The following is a 22,518-nucleotide window of genomic DNA, read 5'->3' on the forward strand; positions in this document are numbered from 1 at the left end:
ATGTATGCAAGCTAGTAAATGTAAAAAGACAGAAAACAAAAACTGAAAAGTGTCTGTGGGTTTGGGTTCTGAGGGGTACAAATGAGACCTGTAACAGATGGTAGGTATCCTTGATAAGGACGGTTTTCACATTCAGAGCCCTTGATGTAAGTTTGACACCAGCCTTTCCAAACCAGGATGTAAAAGGGGTCAGACCATCATAATCACAGCAGTAAGATGGAACAGTGATTTTACCACATGTACACCACTAAAAATGATGTGGAATTTTGATTCTCCGCCCACGCACGTCTGTTGCTATCCCAGTACAATCAAGGTGAACTGTATCGCATTGTTTGTGTCAAAATAATTACAAATTACAAGAGGGGGGAAAAAAAACAACTTTTTCACCTTCACTGTACTGGTATAGTTGTGCTCAAAGGCATATAAGAACCTTAAGTATGTGGCTGGCTATATACAGCTAAAACTGGTCAATTCTGCATGATTTTGGGTGAAGTTGACCCTGTTAAGGAAAACCAGGCTGGGCCTCAAGGCACCGATTCCCATTACAAGTCCCACTCAGTGAGAAAAGGGAGGGAGACGTCCTGTATGTTACACACTGCTGTTGTGGAAATGCGCCTCCGCTGGGATGGAGGTTAGAGATTAGAAATATGTATCGACTCGTGTTCTGTGGTCAAAAAAGAAACAGCGTGTCACCCACTACCCATTGGCTGATGACTGTGACAGGGAAACGAGGTAGGAAGTGGTAGTTCATGTGAGCTCAGACATGTTAGAAGCTTAATGTTGGGTGTTACTGAGATTTAATGGGATCTGGATTGAGGGGGAGGTGGTGGCTAACTGGATTTAGAAAGATGCAGGAGAATACAGTGCTGCATCTCCCCCTCGTTATAATCTGTGATACACCAGAGAACTTGGACCCCAGACCCTCTATACTCCCTCACTCTAGTGCCACTAGAAATGTTAGGTCTGGCTTCTATAATGTTTTCACAGCTGGGACTCCTCCCCAGCCTACCAACTGACTCGACAGTAGGAGGAGAATGGAGTTGGGATGGGGTGAGACACCGCAGGGTGGCCAACAGAAACGGCCATTCACAGGAGGGAGTGACACTTTAGTTTTGTTTCTTGGCCTCTTGGTTGCCGTAACTGGAACCTGTTTTCTTCACCTCAGTGACCCCTATGAGGCGGCGGATCGCTATAGAGGCTGCAGAGAGAACAAAGGAGAAGGGGGGGGGGGGGGAGACACAACAGGTCAGGAAAAAACCTCACGAGCTTTAAATGAAACAAGCTACATCAGTTTTCATTCTGGGCAGGTGACTGGTTGAATTATACATTCATGACTGACCAACTTCAAAACAGTCAAATACCCAAAACCACAGGAGCTAAAGAACTCAGACTTTACTCTTTTTGCAAGTACAATTAGTGCCAAAAAAGAACCTTGAAAAGTGCAAAACACTAACAGGACATGAGCACCAAACTGTCTAAAAGGTAAGGTTTGACCTACCTACGATGAGGAAGAGTATAAAGCCAATAATGAGGAGAGGGGAGCCACTGACGACCACTCCGCAGGCAAAATTGATGAGTGGTGAAAGCAGCAGTGTTGCCCAAAACAGGAAGTTGAGCAGCGTCCACAGCCTGCGCGGTGGGATAATTGTGGGTCCCGGGAACTTGCCTTCCTTATTGTACATTTCCTGTAAAGCATCCTGGGAGTTGGGAAAGATAGTGGTTACCTTTGTGCTTAATTTGATTTGAAACGACAGGATTTGCTGATAAATTTGACATCTGATTAAAAATAAAATAAAGATCAGGATATGAATTCTAGGAGAGAATATAAAAAACAAATTGACCCTAGTCATGTTGTGGGGGGCAGTGTGTTGATATGGTACATAGTTCTAAGGGTCGTCACCACCTTTATTTTCACATCCTGCATAAGAAACGTCTTTTTCAGGATAGCAATACTATCAACAGGCAAAATTATGGGATAATGAATGGTTTTGAGTGTAAACATGGCTTCAGTTATGTGGCCTTCAGAGTCACAAACTGTGTTTTTGACATACAAAGTAATAGAGCAGTTTTCCACCACGATCTTCAAAACACCTACTGAGGTAACGTCTCTTGGAAGGAAGGAATTTACCACACTTTAGTCTGAGATGAGTTCTCATGACCCAACACCTAATTAAGATACTTTAGTTTATCCTTTAATTTGTCACCTGCTCAGTATCAACAGGTTATGGTGTCTGAGTGTACCTCCTGTAGCTTAATGACGTTAACAAGTTCAAGAGTTGGAAAATAGATTGGGCTTGATATCAAATTAGAGAAAAAAAACAAAAAACAAAAACAAAAAACTTGTCAGTGAATTCTTTCAGCAACAATGGGAAGTGGAAGGAAAATTTCCATGACACTGGGTACTAACCCCCCCCCCCCTTCCCCCATATCCCCCAAACAACAAAGCTGTTAACCCAAATTAACAGTGATCTGGCATTTTAGGAGTCTTTAATGTGAGATTACCTTCTCCTGGTACAGCTTGTGTAGCCAGTTGGCACACTCCTGCTCATCGTCTGGTATATCCTCCACAGAAAACCGCCTGGATGTAAAACAGCAAATAACCATTGGAAGCAGATACAGTTTACCTTCAGTGTCTCAATATTTGGAAACAGGCAAATAATGAATAAAGTTATGAATGAGACGATATCCTGCAGCTAGAGTCGACCACTTCAAAAAGACCTTGCTAATTTACGCAGCATTTTGCGGAGGAATGGACAAAGCAAAAAGTATTAAATTGAACTGAAATAGAGAAGCAGGAGATAAAAATATGTAGATTGCTGTGACCTTTATAGTCCATCAGGTTTCATTGGAAAGATGCATTAGATTATTAATGGCACAAAAAATGTGTTTGTTTTCCAGTTTTGTTCCTTTTCCACCTGTTAATTATTTTGCTCGTGATTCTGGTTGATGGAATGACAGGCAGCTAATGTGTGTCTGAAGGCCACTACACATTCAGCACAACAAAAAGCAAACCACAATCATAGCCAGCCACACCAAAATAATCACTGTCGAGATAAATTCACATAAACAGCACTCAGGCACTTTTTAAACAACCCCATCAGGTTAATTCAAAAATGTAAACATATCTGCTGAGCAGTTTGCGCGCACGCACGCACGCACGCACGCACGCACACACGCACGCACGCACGCACGCGAAAGAGAGAAAAAAACTCAAAGACATTTGGTCTGTAGTAGCAGCTTCTTGCCACCAGGTGCCTCCCTCTTCCCAAACACAATTCCCTCTGATACATGAACATTATCATACTAAGTGATTTCAGGTCACTAAAACAGTATTTTTACCCGTCTTCAGTCAACCTGACCTTGAAACTAAAAACAAAGTGTCCACCACCCTCCTGCTTTCAGCTTTATTTAAGTAAAATCACACTAGTGCTCCAATCTGTCTGTCTATAACAAGCTCCGAGCTCAGGGGAGCACCCTGGCCATTAAAGCTAATGTCCTGGAGTCTAGCCAGTCTCAGTGCCTCTTTGATTATTACAGGACAAAATGCAGTTGGGAGGAGGCCAAAATGCTTAAAACTCATTTATTCTAGTTTACTTGAAGAAACAGCTGAGCGTGCAGTGCCATATTACAAAAAGTGATTGTTCAAAAGTAGAGAGAGGGCATCAGCGGTGCTTACCTTACAGACATATCAGCTTTGTACTTCTTGCCATTGACAATGCCCAGGAGGGTGGGAGTCTGGTTGTCTTTGAAATTCAGAGTCACATCATACACAGCAGTTACTGTTGAGAGAAAGAAGAGCAGGCTGTAAGCAAAATACAAAATAAAAGAAATGCTCTGAACATAGTTTTTGTGTGACTTGCGCGTGAATGCCACCTGTGCCCTTAAGACACTGCAGTGTGGTGGTGAATCCTTTGGTTCGGGGTAATAGGTGATATTTGAGTATGGGCAGGCCTTTACTCTCTGCAACCTGCATACTGATTTGGTGCTTTTTCTCTGTAAAGCGGGTGCCCTCGCAGTACAGCAGAAACTGCAGAGAGAAAGGAGGAAGAGTTGTGTTAACACACACACACACCAAAATTAAAAAAAAAAAAATCTCCAGCTTAAGGTGACCTCTTATCCTGACCCATCCACTACCCTACTTCTGTTAGCTGGAGTACAAATCAAGGTCAACTCAATTTAACAGTACGCTAAAATACAGTCAACTCAGGATACCCGTTTGTGCCATCAACTTGTTGTGTCAGTCTGGGTTTTCTGAATCTGTCCATTAAAAACGTGCAGTTTTTGGCACAAGATAATCATCATAGCTAACAGCAAGGTGCAGCTATGTTACTGCAGCCAGTATTACAGTAGATGCAGTTGAAAACATTAGATCTTTACAAGTTTATAGACTTGTCATTAGCATTCCTCCTTAATGAAGGCAGGCGCAGATCTGACTGGAATTACTATATTGTGTAAGACAATTTTCTTTCAGCTACAACCCTGACAGTGTTAAATGGTGTGAAGAGCCAGGTAAAAAAACAAAGATAATTAATACTTATTGGCTGATTTGCAAATCTTATTTCACATCACCAAGTATTATGTAGCTATACAAAATCATATCGAACAACAAAAGTAATTTGAAGATGAAACAAGGAAGGCATTTGTTTCCTCAACTGTATCGCTAATTTGTGGTCGTTAGGGAAGCCACAGAGTGGCTCTGCACAAGCAGGACCTTCTGCATTTACCAAAACCACCCAAACCATGGAAATACGAAAAAAAACCAACAAAAAAAAAAAACCAACGTGGAATTCCGGAATTCCTTGCTAAACCCAAATCCTGCTTTTTACTCTAGGCCTAAGCTGTCACCAGGTAAAACGTGATGGATGTAGAGAAAATGTACGTTTTATTTATTTATTTTAAAGACAAAAGAGGCATTTGTGGTCTGAAGCATAATGAATGTCTATTCAGTCTGTTTACGCACAGTGGATACTTGTGTTCATGATGTCTGACAGAAAACAAACAAACATACAAACTCATGTTGAGGCCCTTCAAATAACGCTGCTGTACTCAGAACTATTCGTGTATCACTGCCAAGATAAATTCAGTAGGAAGAGAAACTGGGGCAAAGGGCAGAAACTACAGCATCAGATAGATTATAGATCATTCCCTTTAAAAGTCTAGAAATGTTTTGTTATGTATGTTCCATCTTATCTTAGTTTGGCTGTGCAGTGATTACTCAATTTGCAGGTGACAGTTGATGCAACGACTGGTTTAACTTAAAAGAATTTACAACCTTGTCTGAACTGTTAGAATCACAACACTTATGTATCTTGAAGAGGATATTTCACAATCTTGATTGAGCAACTGGGTTGCAATTGAGACACAAGTAGTTGTCTGTAAGATGAACTTTTACACCTAAACCACAGTCCAGGCGACAGACAAACTGTGACTGTACCTACCCACATATATTCAGGATAGTCTTTGAGCCTGTCTAGGCCTTTGAAGACAGTGTTTCGGTCCTCTTCCCACTTTCTTTTGCAGAAAACAATTTCTAGAAAGTACCACGTCCAGCCAATTAGAGGGACCTTCAGGAGCTCATGTTTGGCTAGCACTTTTGAACTCTAAAGAAAGAGGAAAGACATTTTTATACAACTCTGACTTCACTCTTAAGAAAAAAGCAAATACTGTTGATAAATGTTAATCATTTAAAGTGTGGTGCTCAACTGACCCCTAAAACGCCATATCTTTCACACATGGTCCATCCACACAGAAAGTCAATCTCAAAGTTGTGGTTGAGGATGATGATGACATGCTCCTTGCCAAACTTGTCCACCGTAGCCTGATCGGTGTATAGGGTGCATTCTGTGCCCGACCACCACTCCAGCAGCATCACCAGCTCTGCACAGTGACGATGACGCAGCAGGAACATTAGAAAGTTAGAGGAGAAAATTCATCACTTGGAGCATTTTCAGTGTAAACCATACACAATGTACTAAATGGAAGTATATTTGTGTTACATTATATTTATATTAATCCCTCAAAACAGTCTACCAACACTGCAGAGAATTATCAGCAAATCTTTGTGCGTTTAGGATTCGTGTAATTTTAGATAATTACTCTGGAGCACATTTAATGTCTGTCATAGGGTTAATAAAAGCAGCTGAAGTCATTAACAGCAAAAAGCTGACTCTAGAAAGCAGCTGACAGACAATTTTAATGAGTAACTGGTGAAAATTGTGGAGGCTGTAGCTGCTTAGGACTCATTTAATTTAGCTAAAAGGAGACTGAATATAAAGCCCTTCTACACAGAAAGTGTTTCAAACATTCAAGTGGAAAATGCAGCTGAAACCCTTTCTATGTAGACAGCATAATATCCAACAGATGGCCCAAACACAGCTCATTGTATGTGACACCATTGCCAGATTTGTAATTATTTGCAATCTGTGAATTTCAGAATCGACACTTGACACCTTTTCTTGTTTACATATTTAAAAGACAATTAGCATTTCTACATAAACCTGCAGCAACACATGAGAATCATCTATACTCACGGCTCCAGAGGGAGTAGGAGAGCCGGCAGTTGATTCTGCGATAGAGCTGCCTGTTGATCGGCCAGAGGATGCAGGTGCACAGCTGAATGAAGTTTATAATGAGGCCGCTCACCACAAACACAAAGCCCATCAGCAACTGCAAGATGAACAGGCTCTTCAGGTAGGCCAGCAGAGCCATGGCTGAGGAGCCTGGAGGGCTGAGTGGGCTCCTCTCTATACACTACGACCAACCTGAGGAGGGAGCAGAAAAAGAAGGTGAGCACAGTGAGTGCAAAAGGAAAAAAGACATGCAGGGTACTAAATAAGGAACAGATCAGTGTAAACACAAGGTTATCAGGTGTTTGTGTCAGGTGATCCTCAGGCAAACATGCTTTAAGATGTTCTAAAGGGCAACAGTGACTCTTACCACGGTGGAGTCCTTTTACAAGCCCCGTTTACACGGCCCTTCTGCCAGCACCACAGACCTGTGAACAACAGCAGAGGATAGGCTCAGGCAACAGTGATGGGAGTCGGACTAGACTGCAGAGCCATTACAGCAGAATTTAATAAATGTATAATGCCCGTTTCAAACAGGATGAATTATTTTAGCTAATAACATAAGGAGGCCAGAGACAGATATTGTTCTTCAGTGTGGGTGAAAGGCGAATCAAAAGGGGAAGGCTATGAAACCTGGCTGACCAACCCGGGTATTTACAGACAAGTTTCGACACTGAATGTAGCTTCAAAAATTGCATCTACGTGGATGTATGTATCTCAGAGCTTGCACAGTATGCCAATATTAGGGCTGCCACAAACGATTATTTTGATAGTCGACTAGTCACCGATTATTTTTGCGATTAGTCGACTAATCAGATCATCATCCATTGGACGTACAGCGTACAGCTTATTGCACCAGCAGCATCTGATCTTATATAACTATCATTAGCTTACAGCTTTAAGTGTTTGTGCTAAAAATAAAGACAAGATGGTAGTTAATTTTTAATGAAATTTGCAGATTGTTTCGGTGAAGTTTAATAAACTCCTTGCTTTCTATAACAGGACACCGGAGTATATTCTCCAGCGTCTCACACTTCTGATAATCAGCTGTCTGCTTGACAGTTTTAGCTGTGCAAAAAACTATAACTTTAATCTCAGCCAAACCGATTTACTCAGGAACAAATAAAATACTAAAGAAAGCCAAACAATAACATTTTTAAGTTATCTAAGTGACTTATATATATGTTTAACCTGACTAGCGAAAGACGGCGGTGGGTTTGAAAACGATTTGCCGGGAGTCCGGTGTTCTCACGGCTCTAGTTAGCCTTGCCCCCGCCTAGCTAACGAGCTAGTGGGTAACAGACGTCTCCGAAAACGTCGGAGCGTTTTTGAAAATATGTGGTGTCTTGATAAACTGAGCAGATATTTGAGGTTTACACAGCTACATTCTCGCCTGAAAATATGTTAAACGTTTATTTTGTGACCCAGAAAGAATAATAAGAGTAAAGTTAAAACTAACTAGCTGCCGCCATTGTTGACAGCTGCGCTATGAATTCTGGGACACAGCTTCTTCTTCTTCGGGGTTTAACGGCAGCTGGCATCCTTGTACATGCAGTGCTGCCATCTTCTGTTTCAGTCCGTTATTACACTCTTAAATCCTACTACTCATTCCTGCGTCCTTTGTGATCTTACAAAGCTTCAAACGATGCGTCGACTATTAAATTAGTCGTCGACGATTTTAATAGTCGACATAATCGTGACTAGTCGACTAATCGTGGCAGCCCTAGCCAATATGCATGTGAACCACTTTAGGACAAGTCTTGCAAAGTAGCGTGTCACTATTCATACATAATTGATGTCAAAGATGAGCTGATATCATCATCATCATCATCATGGATGAATTTTCAGCAATAGTCACAGGAGTACAAAGCTGCATAGCCCTCAAATTTCAAAGTTTTAGACAGGAACCTTAAATGCAAAACAAATATTTCAACAGAGAACATCTTAAAAAATGTTTTAAACAAATAAAACTGAACTGACAGTTTCAAATCTCTTCTTCTATGGTGAATCAAATAAAAATGATAAAGTAGTCAGCATTTTGAAGACATCATCAACCTTGAACATAATTTAAGTTTACGAGCCAGAAGCCCACACAGAGACCCGGGTTACTGAGTCCTGTCTGGGCTTGTAATTTTCTTGTAGCTTCTCCATTTTCCTCCAGTAGATGAAGTGGGAACATCTGATTGCCCTGAGGTTAGGGCACGATAGTTAGCTCTGAGCTGCTGTATGCAAGTCTTTATGAATACACATAACCAGTTGATTAAAATGAATTGAACTCAGTATTATTCACAGAAGATGTAAATACATTAATCTGTGTGCTACCAGATGTTGTTCTCTTACATAGTGCTTTTCTACTCTGAGCACTTAAAGCGCTTTACACAACTTGCCTCATTCACCTAGTCACACAAGCACTTTTGTGCTTTCTAACAGTCACACAGTCACACTCTGAGAGCAACTTAGGGTTAGTATCTTGCACAAGGATATTTGGCATGCAGACTGGAGCAGAGATCAAACCACCAACCTTGCAATCCTCTACCTCCAGTGCTACCTCATATAAGCCAAGTTAAATTAAATGTAAACATATAGAACCAAATAAAACTAAAAAAACTTTCTAAAGATACAATGGAAAATAATTGAATAAATAATTTCAGTGTATAACTGAAGTTAATCAGGAATCAAGTAGTGAACTTGAAAGAATTAATTCAGCAGTAAAAGTAAAACTCTTCTCATTATCAAAACTAAAGTTGTTTTTCACAAACATAACTATTTGTGCCAGCAACATCCACATGAGTTTTCAACTGCATAAACTAACATAACTGTGTCAGAAAACAAGCAAAAAGGGAAGCCGTGTACTGTCTGCCTGCATGCTGAACAAGGGACAAGAAAACACTGTGTGCTTGGTGAGCGTCCAAATGACAACAGTCTTCAACCACAGTCTTCAACATGTTATCCGAAACGACTTGTTTCTTGTTCCCATTAAATATACAAAGCATGTGTAACCAGTAGAGATGGCACGATAACACTTTATGCCCTATACCGATATCATAAATTTGGATATCGGCCGATACCGATATGAATCTGATAGTGTTTTTTTAATCAATAAAACTGTTTTTTTTTTTTATATCTTGCTGCATTTTGTATAAGTTCATACTCAAGTTTAAATAAACAACACTAAAGCTATTCTGTTATACCTGTATGTAAAAAAATACACTGCACCCAAAATATTTCATAGTTCAGCAATACTGATCAATCTAATAAACTTAAACCTACTCCATCCTTCCTATTCTGGTATTTTAAAGAGTACTTAGCAGAAATATTAAGCAACCTAACTAATAGGGTTGCAACTTCCCAGCAAAAAAATAAAATAAAATAGGGAACCACCCCCCACCTCATGATGCTTAATCGACTTAATCAACTTTAATTTGATGCAGCGTGAAAAAAAAATGCACAGAAAAAAAATTATTTTTCGAGAATAATTAAATAGATTCAACATCTTTGCAGACTGCACAGGTGGTGTCTTCCCAAAGGAAAAAGTACTATAGCTTACTAGGGTATATTAGACTTAACAGTTACTATATACAGTAATGGACTTCTATATATTTTACATCAGATTAAAACTTTGGTTTAAGATTCAGATAATTATTTATTAAAAGCTAGACACAAACTTTGCTAGATCCGCCCCTGCACAGTTACCAGCCGTCAGCTACATAGAAAAAGATCCTGGTGTAGAAAGTTATATTAAATAAATTCTAACAACAGATTATCAAGCTTAAACGTGCTGCTGTTATTCAGCCGCTGGTTTCCTCTTTCTGGTGCAAAGTGGGCCAAAAACAAAGACAGACGGACTCGCGACAGAAAAGCCGATCAGCTGATCATTAATCAGTTTCGTGATTGAAGTAGCAGCAGGAGAGGGAGGGAGAGAGAGGCAGTCGCTCCATATATCGGTTGTTAAGCTTAACGCGAGAATGCTTTACAAACATTCAGAGATGAACTTACACACTTGCTTTACTTCTCTCTGGGATAACTTCCTCGGAGATGATATGCTGGTTTGGTAGAGAGCCTCCAAATACACACAGCCGCTCTATCACGTGAGCACACTGCTCCTACGTGCTACGGTTATGAGCTGAGTTACGCCATGTCGCAAGTTTTGTGAGGTGCTTTGATATTTAATGGATCGGATTACATTTTTTTAATTTCTCTCCGATATCTGATCCAGTCATTTACGTCAGTATAGGACCGATACCGATATGCAATATCGGATCGGTCCATCTCTAGTAACCAGTACCCATCCTTCACAAATAACGTAGACTGAAGACAATGTGTGAATCAGTTAAGAGGGCTAACAAACTATATTCTAAATTGAGTACTTTATCAATTACAACAAATTATACAACTGTACTAAAAGAGGCAAAATTATGAAGTAACCCAATCTACTGCATTAGCCCTTTTCCAAGACTGCAACAGACTTCTTCAACGACCATCACAGTGAAGAGCAATCCAACCAGTTTTTCATACAACCATATTGCGGACACAAACCTAGATTACAGTGTGTAGGCAACAAGTCTTATCTGGTGTATTCACTATCTCACACACTGCAACCATATATATCAATTTAGCAGTCTGGGTGTAAAGAAAATTAAATCTTAAATGCACACCTGCAGAAGTTTGGTTCAGTCCCGTCAGACCATCAACATAAACGTGTTTACAAATCTCTGGACATGAAATCACCCTAAACTTTTCCAAGCATGCACTAACTCTGCATTATGTTACAGATGTGACCTTTGGTCATGCATACAGCATGATAGGGAGGGTGAAGTTAAATACTGCATATTTGTCTTATGGCTGAGATGGGTTAAGAAACACTGTGGTTAATGAGGAAGTCCAGAATAAGTCGCCACGAAGCATTAATAGCAACTACACAAGTAGTCTATAATAGGCTTACTGATAAACTGCAATTCAAGCTTGAAGTTTATACCTTACCTGTGACTGTCAGTCAAATTAGAAGCACGAAAGAGGATTTTTATACGATTATTTTTATTTCTCTGTTTTAACTTCTAACTGCTAATTTTATAATTGAACAAATGAAAGCACAGTGTTTTTTTATGTAAAATAGTGAGTCCATGTTAAAAAACAAAACAAAACAAAAAACCTAGGTTTACAAGCCAAATCAGTGAGACTTTTGTTAATGTTTTTACAGCTAAACGCCTTAACCTTTTCTTGGAAGATTTAACTCTGCACACTGATAGCAGCTGAGTGTAATGTTTGGCCACAAGCTGCCGATGGGAGAAGTTCCCCAACCTTAATTTGCGTTGGCAACCCGCAGCGACTATGAGTGTGTGTGCATGTTAGCTCAGGCGAGTTACTTCTACACACATCATGAACTTTGTCCCAGTTTTACTCCACACACAGCATATGTTCCCCGTGCAGCGCTGGAATCAAACTGAGTCACCTCAAACTTTCACTCAACTCCAACTCGCGCCCATGATTCACAGGACAAACTCAATTTTACACACCAGCAATCAAAAGACACACAGCACATTTAAGAATTAACTGGCCAAAAAAAAAAAAAAAAAAAAAAAAAAGAAAAAAAGAAAAAAAAGAAAAGGAAACTCATGGGGCAATCGTGGCTCAAGAGTTGGGTGTTCGTCTTGTAATCGGAAGGTTGCCGGTTTGAGCCCCGGCTCGGACAGTCTCGGTCGTTGTGTCCTTGGGCAAGACACTTCACCTACCGCCTACTGGTGATGGCCAGAGGGGCCGATGGCGCGACATGGCAGCCTCGCTTCTGTCAGTCTGCCCCAGGGCAGCTGTGGCTACAACTGTAGCTCGCCTCCACCAGTGTATGAATGTGAGAGTGAATGAATAGTGGAATTGTAAAGCGCTTTGAGGGGTCCCGAAAAGCGCTATATAAATGCAATCCATTATTATTACTCCCTAACTTTTTCTCATAAGCAGATCTTTTTAAAGCTAAACATGTGAAACTGTATAATTTACACATTCATTTCCATGCAGTTTTTATTTAACATTTTTATGGAGCCAATTAATTGGTTTAACATTGGTAGCCACTAAGTGTTTTTCTATTGTGTTATTTTAATTTTGTTCCAGTTAAATGTTCAAAGATGGTTTAAGGGAGACTTTTTTAAACTGCATTAAATGTTATAAACTTGTATAGCCTTGATCATCACTAAAAATCTAACTTACCTTCTACAAATATGTTAAGGAGATGACTTGAAACATGCCAGTAAACAAGACATGTACTCTTGACACAGTAAATGGTTTCTACATTTTTTTTCAAACATCTTTGTGCAGTGAACTTTATTTTTCAAACAACACAATGATCATACGGTGTTCTGTGGTAAGAAACCTGGTCTTCTAAGGCTGTATTCAGTGAGAAATCTACAGATGACGTGCACCTCACTGGAAATGTAACTACAAGTTGGATCAACACAGCTCACTTTTGTGAGCGGAACCACAATTCATTCTGTACATTTCTAGCTATTTTTGCACTGCAGATTTACATTAATTGGTGAAAATGTCTATATACAGTATAATAATCATGGCATCAATATAAGACCACAAAGGTCAGCATGATTCTTGGAGGGAGATTGCTAAAAGTAGTGGAACGGATGTGAAACAATGTATAAAGAAGTGGAAACATTTGAGACAAATACATTTGAAAGAGAAAGTCACATTTATTTATTTATCTATCACAGCTAGCACTGGATGTTAAACGCCGAGACACCGCCACAAGGTAATTAACATCAGCCACATAGGTTACATCGTAGGTTCTATAAAAGGCCTGAAGTCTAAATCAGGCATTACAGACAGGATGACTTCGAGTCCTCTACAACATATATGTTCACTCTATTTGGACTTTTTTTCTGTTGGCTACTGTAATGTATTGGTACTGCAATAAAACCATGGCAAGGCAACTCATTCTGTCAGGTGAGCCGGCCAAGTGCCTGATTGGATCAGTGTTCGATGTCAGCTATTTAGGTAAGTAGTTCAGTGTTAAGACTACTGCTTTAACCCTTTAAACCCTTTTATTTTGTTATCGTTTTTATGGTTAACTCTGTTTTCCTGGGTCTTCTTTTTTCGGTTACCGGTACTAGTTTTATTTTGTTGTATTTATCCACGATACCTTAAAGGCCGGTCTGTGAAAATATTGTCGGGCATAAACCGGTCCGTGGCGCAAAAAAGGTTGGGGACCGCTGAGCTAGCGCAATAATTTATTTATTTTTTGCATATGAAACCGGAGGAGTTGTACTTGCATCTTATGCCATCAGCTTGTCCTAGGTCACGGTTTCCTTCCACATATAGCTTTGCAAAAATTGCATAAAAAGAGCTTGCAGGAACAAAAACATAATGTTCCAGAAACACGCTTTGCTTATCCAATCAGCTGTTCGTAACACTTCCCACATTGAAATAGACGTCAGTGCGAATGATCGCATGTCCGCCATTACCTGCCCGAAACCGGAAGTGATGTCATTTTCGTGGAAAATGTAGTTTTTTACTTGTAGGCCTTAAAAGCCTATACTGGTGTTTTTATAAGTCATGTTTGACTTTATGCTCTTCTGAATAGTTGCTGGGATGCTTACAACTCGAATTGCACTGCTTAAAATAGTTTATTTTGATGCACATGCTGTTTTCTTTGCAAATTTGCATCATAGGATTGTTTTTCGTTTTTTCTGTAGTATATAAAAATTGGTGTATCTCAAAAATAAAACTATGAAGACACTCAAAATAAATTTCTTGTTGTTGTAAACTATTTCTTGCAACTTTTTTGTATTAAAGTTTTGAGGGATAAACCTCTTAAATTTCTCCAAGTAGAAATATATGTAAAAAAAAAACTAAAAAAAACTAAAAAAAAACTAAAACGATTTTTAATTTTTTTGTAGTTTATTGCACTTTTTTTTGCAATTTATGTAGTTACTATGGACTTAATGCATACATATTATTAAAATTTGGGCTATAACAGTTGTATTGATGTATAGCAACTTGAAATGCTCCCAAAAATGGCACTACAGCATGTAAAAATATAAAGCAAGCTCTGGCAGCCTTGGTTCTATGGTAGGTCTTAAAGGGTTAATGCTCACATTCACCCTTTCCCTCAATAGGATGAGAATCTCAACAATACTGAGCTTAAAACACCAACATAGATTTAAGTCAAACAAAACGTTGTTGTGCAAAAACCAAACATACTAACATAGAAATACTCTGGAAATTGAAGTTGGTCTGTCATACAAGACATCCAGAAAAATAGAGGAAAAACAGCTGGTGGATGTCCAGCTCCCTGAAGGTAATGGGCCCACCTGTAAGCCCACACAACCTGAAGGAAAGATTAGTACTGCTGACTGTGTTAAAGCTGCTTAAGGCTGGACAGCTGCTGCTGCTCTACATTACCTGAATATAACTTCTATACCAGCTGCTTGCTATAAGTTTTTAAAATGAGAAATGTACATTTAGAGACACTAGTTAAATTATGGAAAAGTTCAACCACATCTTGGCAGGAACTGCTCCTCTATCAAAGCATTTTAATTATAAAAACTTACTTTGGCTTTCAAACGTCTGCGCTCCACTTACAGCAGGGAACAGCCGAATGATGTCTAGGCTGGACTTCAACAGCTACTAGTCTCTAGCAAACACCTGGGTTTTTCCTGGCACTAAATTTGCCTATGGTGGGTGAAGTAACCACAAGTAATCTGACCTGACAGAAGTCTGTGCACTGCCTGTTATTTTTTGGCTATCTGATAAACATTTTAAGCTTAAGGAAAAAAAGCCCCACATTTGCTAACAATATTCAATATTTGGTGGAAGGCCAAAACCTTTTTGGCGGTCATGAAAATATACCTAAAAATGGTAGGATGCATATTAAGTTGTACCATTGCAGCATATTAACGTCTTAATATGCTGGGGAAACAGGACACAACGCTTGTCTCACATTCAACTTACCAGTAGACATAGTAGGCCATTGCCATGAACACCATCGCCCCACAGATCCCAGTGAAGATCATGACAGCACTCTGGTTCAGCATTTTGGCTTCTGGTATTCCACCAGTTCACAGCCAGAAAAAATATATACTAAAAACAAAACAAAGAAAAGGCCTGCAGATAGCAGAGGATAGTCACAAGCTGCCCTGCTTTGTCGCCATAATAATCCCACAGAAGGGAAGAGGGAGATTATGATGATGACAGCGAGAACACAGTCAGATCCCAAGAACCTGTAGGAGGAACTACCTAATCAGCACACGAGTTTACCAGGGACCAATGAACTCGCCCATGAACTCGAGAGTTATTAAAAAGCATAAATCTTCATTTAAATCAGCATAAAGTAAACACCTCAATGAATTGTTATCAGATTTGGCTAAATAATATCAGAAGGAAGTCTAGAAAGACAGACAGCTCACTTCAGAAAGGAAGGAGTCACACATACTGTTTGCAGTGTCTTACAAGCATTCCCATCCTCTAATCCAGTGTATCAGATTAGTGCTGATTAGCAGGCTATGGGTACCCTGGATATGTCACATTCAATTAACATTAACAAAGAGAAGGCCTAGTCTCTGCCCAACCATAGTGAAGTAAAGAGAATAGCATTGTTACGCTAAAGTAACCAATCATAATTTACTGTATTGTGATTGACCTTGCCATAAGCTGCTTGTTACTAACATCTTGCATCATGAAAGTGATGGGTTCAAAGAAATGATCAGCAATATCCTTGAAAAATCTCTTCATGTGATATCTAGTCGTGTTTTCTTATTGGTTTTTTACTGGCTGAAGATGGACCCTTCAGAGGATGGCTATTTGCGTTACCACAATTTGTCAACGAGTCTGATTTACCTTACTTAACAGACGTCTATGAATTTTCTGGTATTTTTTTGGTAATTTTGTTAAAACAAATCAATATATATTTAATCTTGATTAACTGAAATTCCACTTAATAAAACCAGTCAACTAGTTAAGTATATTTATTACAGCCCTAGTGGGTATTCTTTGATGGAAGCACAAAATTCTTTGATGGGATCTGTAACAAATGACCACAAAGCCTGAATCAGAGTTCAGATTATTGCCATGCCTTGGGGATACAGGTCCCCCCCCCAAACAAATGCACATAATCACCTATTGCTTATGTTGTTTCAAACAGTGAAACATCAGCAATAACTTATTGCTGTAACAACCAATCTCAGGCTATTGAATCGTTTAAAAGTAACAAGTTGGTAGTGGCAACAGACAGCTTTCAAAGATGGATGCAGTTAACATCGCGACATGCTTAGTAGCTAAAAACCTGTTGATCACAAGTCATGTGAAAATAATGATATCATGGACAATCCTTCTTTCTGAGACTTAGCATGAAACACCTCTGTAAACTGCATTCATATAAAATAAAACATTTAGTCAATTCTGTCTACACAATGGCAAGTCTGTCCACCTGTCAAAGCTGGTTGCCCATTAATTTCATATGCAACTCTAACCTGAATATAGAGATATTATATGCCATGCCAGCATCCTCTTTCCTTGACAGTACCTTGGGTAAGGAAAGGATTTACTACAGATCTCCATTACTCACCCACACAAAGATAGCACACAGGGCTAGCGGGCAAGTTACCAAAGGCTTCGGATACTTGCACACAGTTAATGTGGTCCGGACAAACTAGCAGACAGAGGCATAAATAAACTGTCAAGTGATAGCTGAAGCGAGTAGGTTGACGTTACAGTACAGTTCTAGGGTCTTACCACCGGGTGTTAAAGCCAAATACCAACGGAGATAAAAATATATGGTGATAGCTGGACAATGAAGGTCATTCATATTTCAAAGCATGAAGAGCTCTAAATCCCTGCACAGCACTACTGAGTGTGTTTTAAAGCCACAACACTTACTACACAAGAGACAAATGTAATTCTTGGCAGGTAAAAGAACACTTAAAGTGCATTTAGTTTCTTTAATTATGATCATGCACGCACAGGAAAGAGCATATGCTGGAATAGAGCTGGGCGATATATCGAGTTTTAAAAAAATATCGATATATTTTTATACGAGATATAAGATGTGACAATATCTTTTATATCGATATAGTCTATGTTACGTTAAAGCTATACTTGTGGAGCCGCAAGTTTGCCTCTCTTTCGTCCACTTTTGTCTTTACGCAACGTTACTCGGCCTCGCCCCTCCTTCACTGAATACAACTCCCCCTCCTCCCCCATCGCTTCACCTGCAGGAAGCGACAAGACGGACACGGCAAATCTCCGTTAATGAGTTACTGCGCATCGACCCGTGCGTGGGGCTGGACGCCGTCAACGTGTTAGCTAGCTAACCACGCTAACGAGCTAACCACGCTAACGAGCTAACCACGCTAACGCCATGCAGCCCAGAGGCGCTGCACAGCCTAAAATCCTTTCATTTTCTCAAAAGTTGACAGCGCGCCTTATGTATGAATTCTGGTTGTGCTTGATGGCTGCGAACCGATTTTATGTGGTACACAGCGCTCAGCAATCTGTCAAAAAATGTTTTAGTACGACTTTGGTAAGCTACGGAGCTGCACCGCTTGATGGACTGTCATAGCATTACGGCTACCGAGGAGCCTCGCGGAGTGATACGTACTGTGCTTCAACGTAATATTACCCTACTGTGTATAAGGACCATAAATGGCACCTGTTAAGAGACGTGGTTGCGAAGAGGATTTCAAACTCAATGCTGTCAGTCACAGAGTAGAAGTTGGGAACAGAGCAGCTGTGAAATCTGTCTTTGTTATTGTGCTCAGCGTCTTTTAGTTTACATTTTGACTGCACAATTGTGAGCTTTTTGTTATGCACAAAAACAACATTGTTTTCTTTTATTTATGGAGCATTATTATTTAATAAATGCTCATAATTTATTTTTGAGTAAATTTTATGTACATCTATGCTCTATGTTAATAAAAGTGCCTGTGTGACATCTGGGACACAGCTTTGACTAAGAACTCTCTTTTTGTTCTTACTTTATGGCTTTAAAAAAAAAAAAAAAAAAAAAAAAAATCGAGATATATATCTTATATCGCCATCTAGGTAAAAAATATCGAGATATGAATTTTGGGTCATATCGCCCAGCCCTATGCTGGAATAATGATAATAATAATAATACAGCAAGGAAGATTAAAAGGTGAACTCAACCTGCTGTATTTGCCAAAAATGTGGCTCCAAATGTGAACCTGCCGGTTGAGCTCATGATCATATTAGCATATTTATACTGGTTTGTTTATGTGTGGGGGGGGGAAAAAAAAAAAACTATGATCCTACTAACGTGTATTGGCTGTGTAGCCATCTGGGACCATTTAAAACTATGAAAATAAAGCAATCTCACCTTTGCATGGTGTCAGTATTACAATAATCACAGCAAGCATTATGGAAATCTAGTCAAACATTTTATGCAAAGCTTCTACATATGGGTTTATCACTGAGGTTAGGTGAAAAGCTGGCTGATGTAAAGAGCCTTGGATCATTTAAACATTAGGTCCTTCAACACAAGACCATTTAAAGGTGGGAATATTATACTGCTACTCCCCTCACTGTTCTGTATAAGACTACAAAGGTTAACAAAAAGAGGGTCAACTAGTAAGAGCAGGGAGAGTTATGTGAAATTCTTAGACAGTTTGAGTATGAATGCACCAGGCTGAATCTGAATGCAGGTAATGAATGCTACAAAAGTTTGACATTGTTCACCCCGATGACACTGCTTAGATAAAGTCTTAACACATGTCTCAAAGTCCAATAGGACAATACTATGCTTGATTACTAGATAAAGGAGATCAATAGGTTACAACTTGTAAATGAGCAAGTCACTGCACTTTGGATCAACAGCTGGTTCAATTATTAATAGCATATATACGTCAACGATGCCTTTAGGTATAGGGCTGTGCGATATGACCAAAATCTCATATCCCGATATAAGACATCTATCGTCCGATAACGATATAAATCACAAAAATTTAACATTTTCTGTAAATTCTGTGAATCTCGGGCAGCTCGACTTGCGTGAAGTGTTTCCAGCTGGGCGTCGTGTACCTGGAATCGAGTGTTTTAACCGATGCATGAAACTATATATTTTTAGACATAAGTTGTAACGGCCGCCGTTGTCTTTTTGAGTATTTATTGCACAGCGTGCTGCAGGGAAAAGCGTAGCACTATTTTATTGAGCATCCCACTCTGTTTAAACTATGAAAAGGCTGATTTTATTTTTAACTTTAGTGAGAATACACCTAACAGGTAAATGTGCCGGATGCAGCCATTTTGGATATTAACCTGCCAGCTCCCTAGCACAAAGTCCGATCTGATGTCCAACGACTCTGATGTGGAGATATCGTTTTTTTGAGCATTGACTGTAGCAGTGGGCAGAGCTATATTTTACCTAGCTACCCCAGCCTTCTTTTATTGACTTACTGTCGTTATCTTTGGTAGGATTTATGAATTTCTCCCTTTTCTTTCTTTGTACCATTGTCTTAAATCCTAGGAACTAGTGTTTTTACCCTTTTTTAAAATCCACCTTTTCCCACACTGAAATCAAATCGAGTCTGGCATTCACCTCCTGCACCATCTAAACAAAAAGCACCATTGCCTCCATTAAAAAGGAAGAAAATCCATTACATTTTAGTGCAGAACTAGTGATTCTTTTAAAATTTCTATAACATGACACTAGTGCTTGTAGAAGATACACTTTTACTGCATTGTCAGCGTGTTTGGGATCATTGGTCATGCTGACAAATTTTTTGTAGAATCAACTAAACAAGTGTAACTTGTTCTAGTAACAAAGTGCCTAAAGATACGATTTAAAATTGTTATACAAAACAACTTAGTAGAATAAACAACACTGGTTCTTCTCCAGCCTTAGGTTCCTCTTTTTTTTTCCCCCATTCCTAAATGATTTGTGTCAGTGTTAAGAGACTTATAAAGCAAAAACAAAAAATATCATTTCTCTGAAAATCATCAGGTACAAGGACTGGACTGAGAATGAGGGGGGGAGCAGTCAATGTCCAAAGAAAAACTTAAAGACCTGGAGCACTATTGCTCTTTAAAAACATAAATGGCAGCTCAAGACTTATACAGGATTCATTGATCTTGTAAAATTACTAAATAATGAATAGCAGCAGTGATCCAGTCCACATATCCTCCTCTCAAGGTCAATTAAAGGCATGCATAAACACCAACAAGTGGCCCTATATGGCAGTGTGAAGCAGTGGGTGCACACTTTACCATTCAATATTTAATATAAAAAAGTTTTATTAACGGACTTCCCTTTTGCCCTTCTGGTTTTACTCTTAGTAGTATGAGACCAAGCTGTCTCTTGCACCAAGCAGTCACATTATCAACACTGGTTTATTTTAAAAAAGGAAAAAAAAAAATCCCCGTTCTGGTATAAAAATGCTGAGAGTTACTTGCCTGTCACGCACTGCTCGTCCAGCTGGTTAAAAGTGAGGCTCAAGAATAAAGTTAGCACGGGTTAAAACAGCCGCAGACTTCAATGAACTTTAGTAACCTCAAGAGTCGTACGAGATCTGTACGCAGGTCAACTCTGAGCCAGCTGGCGCATACGACGTAAAGCGTGACAGAGCGGGGGTGCAATATAGCAACATTTAACTACGAAAAATGAACCCAGTCATAGTTTACCATGAACTCTAGCATATCATACCTTAGTGTCAAAGTGTTGCAGCCCAACCTACTGTATCTGAATGCAAATGCTTAAGATGTCTGTATGCACCAAATGCGGCATGCCTGGGCTGATAGATTCTCAGAGACCAACTAGCCAGCAGGTCCCTTCAATCCTACCACTGACACGGCTTATCTTTTGTCACACATGGCTCGGCTGCGGCCGTTAAGCTAGCTGCTCTGTGAAGTCAAAGTTGCAGGCACACACACACACACACACTTCCCTCAGAAGAAGACGACATTAAAGAAAAAGCCACCCCAACTGTCTTAGCTACTGCCAATAGAGATAGTAAATGTGTGAACACTGGTTCGACTAAATGAGCCGAGCGGCACAGGAAAGACAGGTGCTAACGGTACAAGCTAGCATGCTATATAAGCAACATCCACACAGCGAGGCTAAAAAATGTTTTCTGGCGACAGGATGGCGTCTATTAGATTGACTCTTTAGCTGCTAATCCCTGCCAACTTTTCCCCCATCCTTTGTTAATAGGTACCCGTTATTATCTTAGGCTAGTTAGCCAGTTCTCGTTAGCAGCCAGTGTCAGCCTTACCTGAAGATTATTCGCTGGGGACTCGGTGGGTTTAGTTACACTTTTTCGCCGCTTTCTGGCCTTCTGGGGGCGTAAAATGAGCCTGTCAACAAACGTTGCCCTACTCCGTCGGTTTCCAGAGACGCAATAAAAATGACTTGAGGCAATAGGATTTGCAGGAGCTCTATTGTTTGTCGGTTAAAGCCCCACATTTCCTCCAAACCCATCTGAAGGTGGCCTGTCCTACATCCGGTCCAGCCCCTCATTCATTTTCACAGAGATGCACAAAAATACACAAAAACATGCACAGACGTACTGCAGCGCACTCCCGCCGCTGCTGCAAGTTTGGTTACAGGTAAGAGCAGATAAAGGCATATGATGTCTGTTTTTATTGATTTTTTGCTACCATTTGCAAATATATGTTTACTCCATACAGCGCAGCAGACTAGTGCAGCGATTTCTTGGCCAATCAAATTTAGGTTTTACCCCCTTAAATTTTCTGTTTCGGGAAGAAAACCTGAATCTTCAGTTTAAAAAAAATGATATCATAATGTAACATCAAAATAAAAGAAAGTCACTGTTTTTAAACTAGTTGGGGTTTTTTTTTTAACATGACTACTATTACTAACTGCCTACATTATTACATATCAGCCCTATACTCTCAGTACATCTTAGTCGACTTTACAATTTTGTCCCATATCTAGCTTTTCTACACCTTTTATCTAAAATTCTACCATTTTCTTGGCCTTGCA

At 39.6% G+C, this 22,518-nt stretch overlaps 1 protein-coding gene across 4 annotated transcripts; it reads right to left on the bottom strand.

The window, feature by feature from the left end:
• Positions 1–401: 401 nt before the first annotated feature.
• Positions 402–22,208, bottom strand: agpat3 (1-acylglycerol-3-phosphate O-acyltransferase 3). 4 transcript variants are annotated; one of them, XM_026144732.2, is made up of 10 exons: positions 21,788–22,208; positions 6,937–6,994; positions 6,531–6,761; positions 5,708–5,877; positions 5,439–5,600; positions 3,874–4,027; positions 3,677–3,779; positions 2,503–2,578; positions 1,499–1,697; positions 402–1,198 (listed from the first exon to the last, which is right to left on the bottom strand). In XM_026144732.2, the coding sequence occupies exons 3-10, from the start codon at positions 6,706–6,708 to the stop codon at positions 1,107–1,109; spliced, it is 1,134 nt and encodes a 377-aa protein (XP_026000517.1). In that variant the 5' UTR covers positions 6,709–6,761; positions 6,937–6,994; positions 21,788–22,208; the 3' UTR covers positions 402–1,106. The 4 variants fall into 4 exon arrangements, with proteins under 4 accessions (XP_026000517.1, XP_026000519.1, XP_080146963.1 ...); XM_026144734.2 differs by lacking the exon at positions 21,788–22,208 and adding an exon at positions 21,220–21,349; XM_080290837.1 differs by lacking the exon at positions 21,788–22,208 and adding an exon at positions 20,970–21,082.
• Positions 22,209–22,518: the final 310 nt, after the last annotated feature.

This window comes from Astatotilapia calliptera, chromosome 16, assembly GCF_964374335.1.
Source record: "Astatotilapia calliptera chromosome 16, fAstCal68.1, whole genome shotgun sequence".
NCBI classification, from domain to species: Eukaryota; Metazoa; Chordata; class Actinopteri; order Cichliformes; family Cichlidae; genus Astatotilapia; species Astatotilapia calliptera.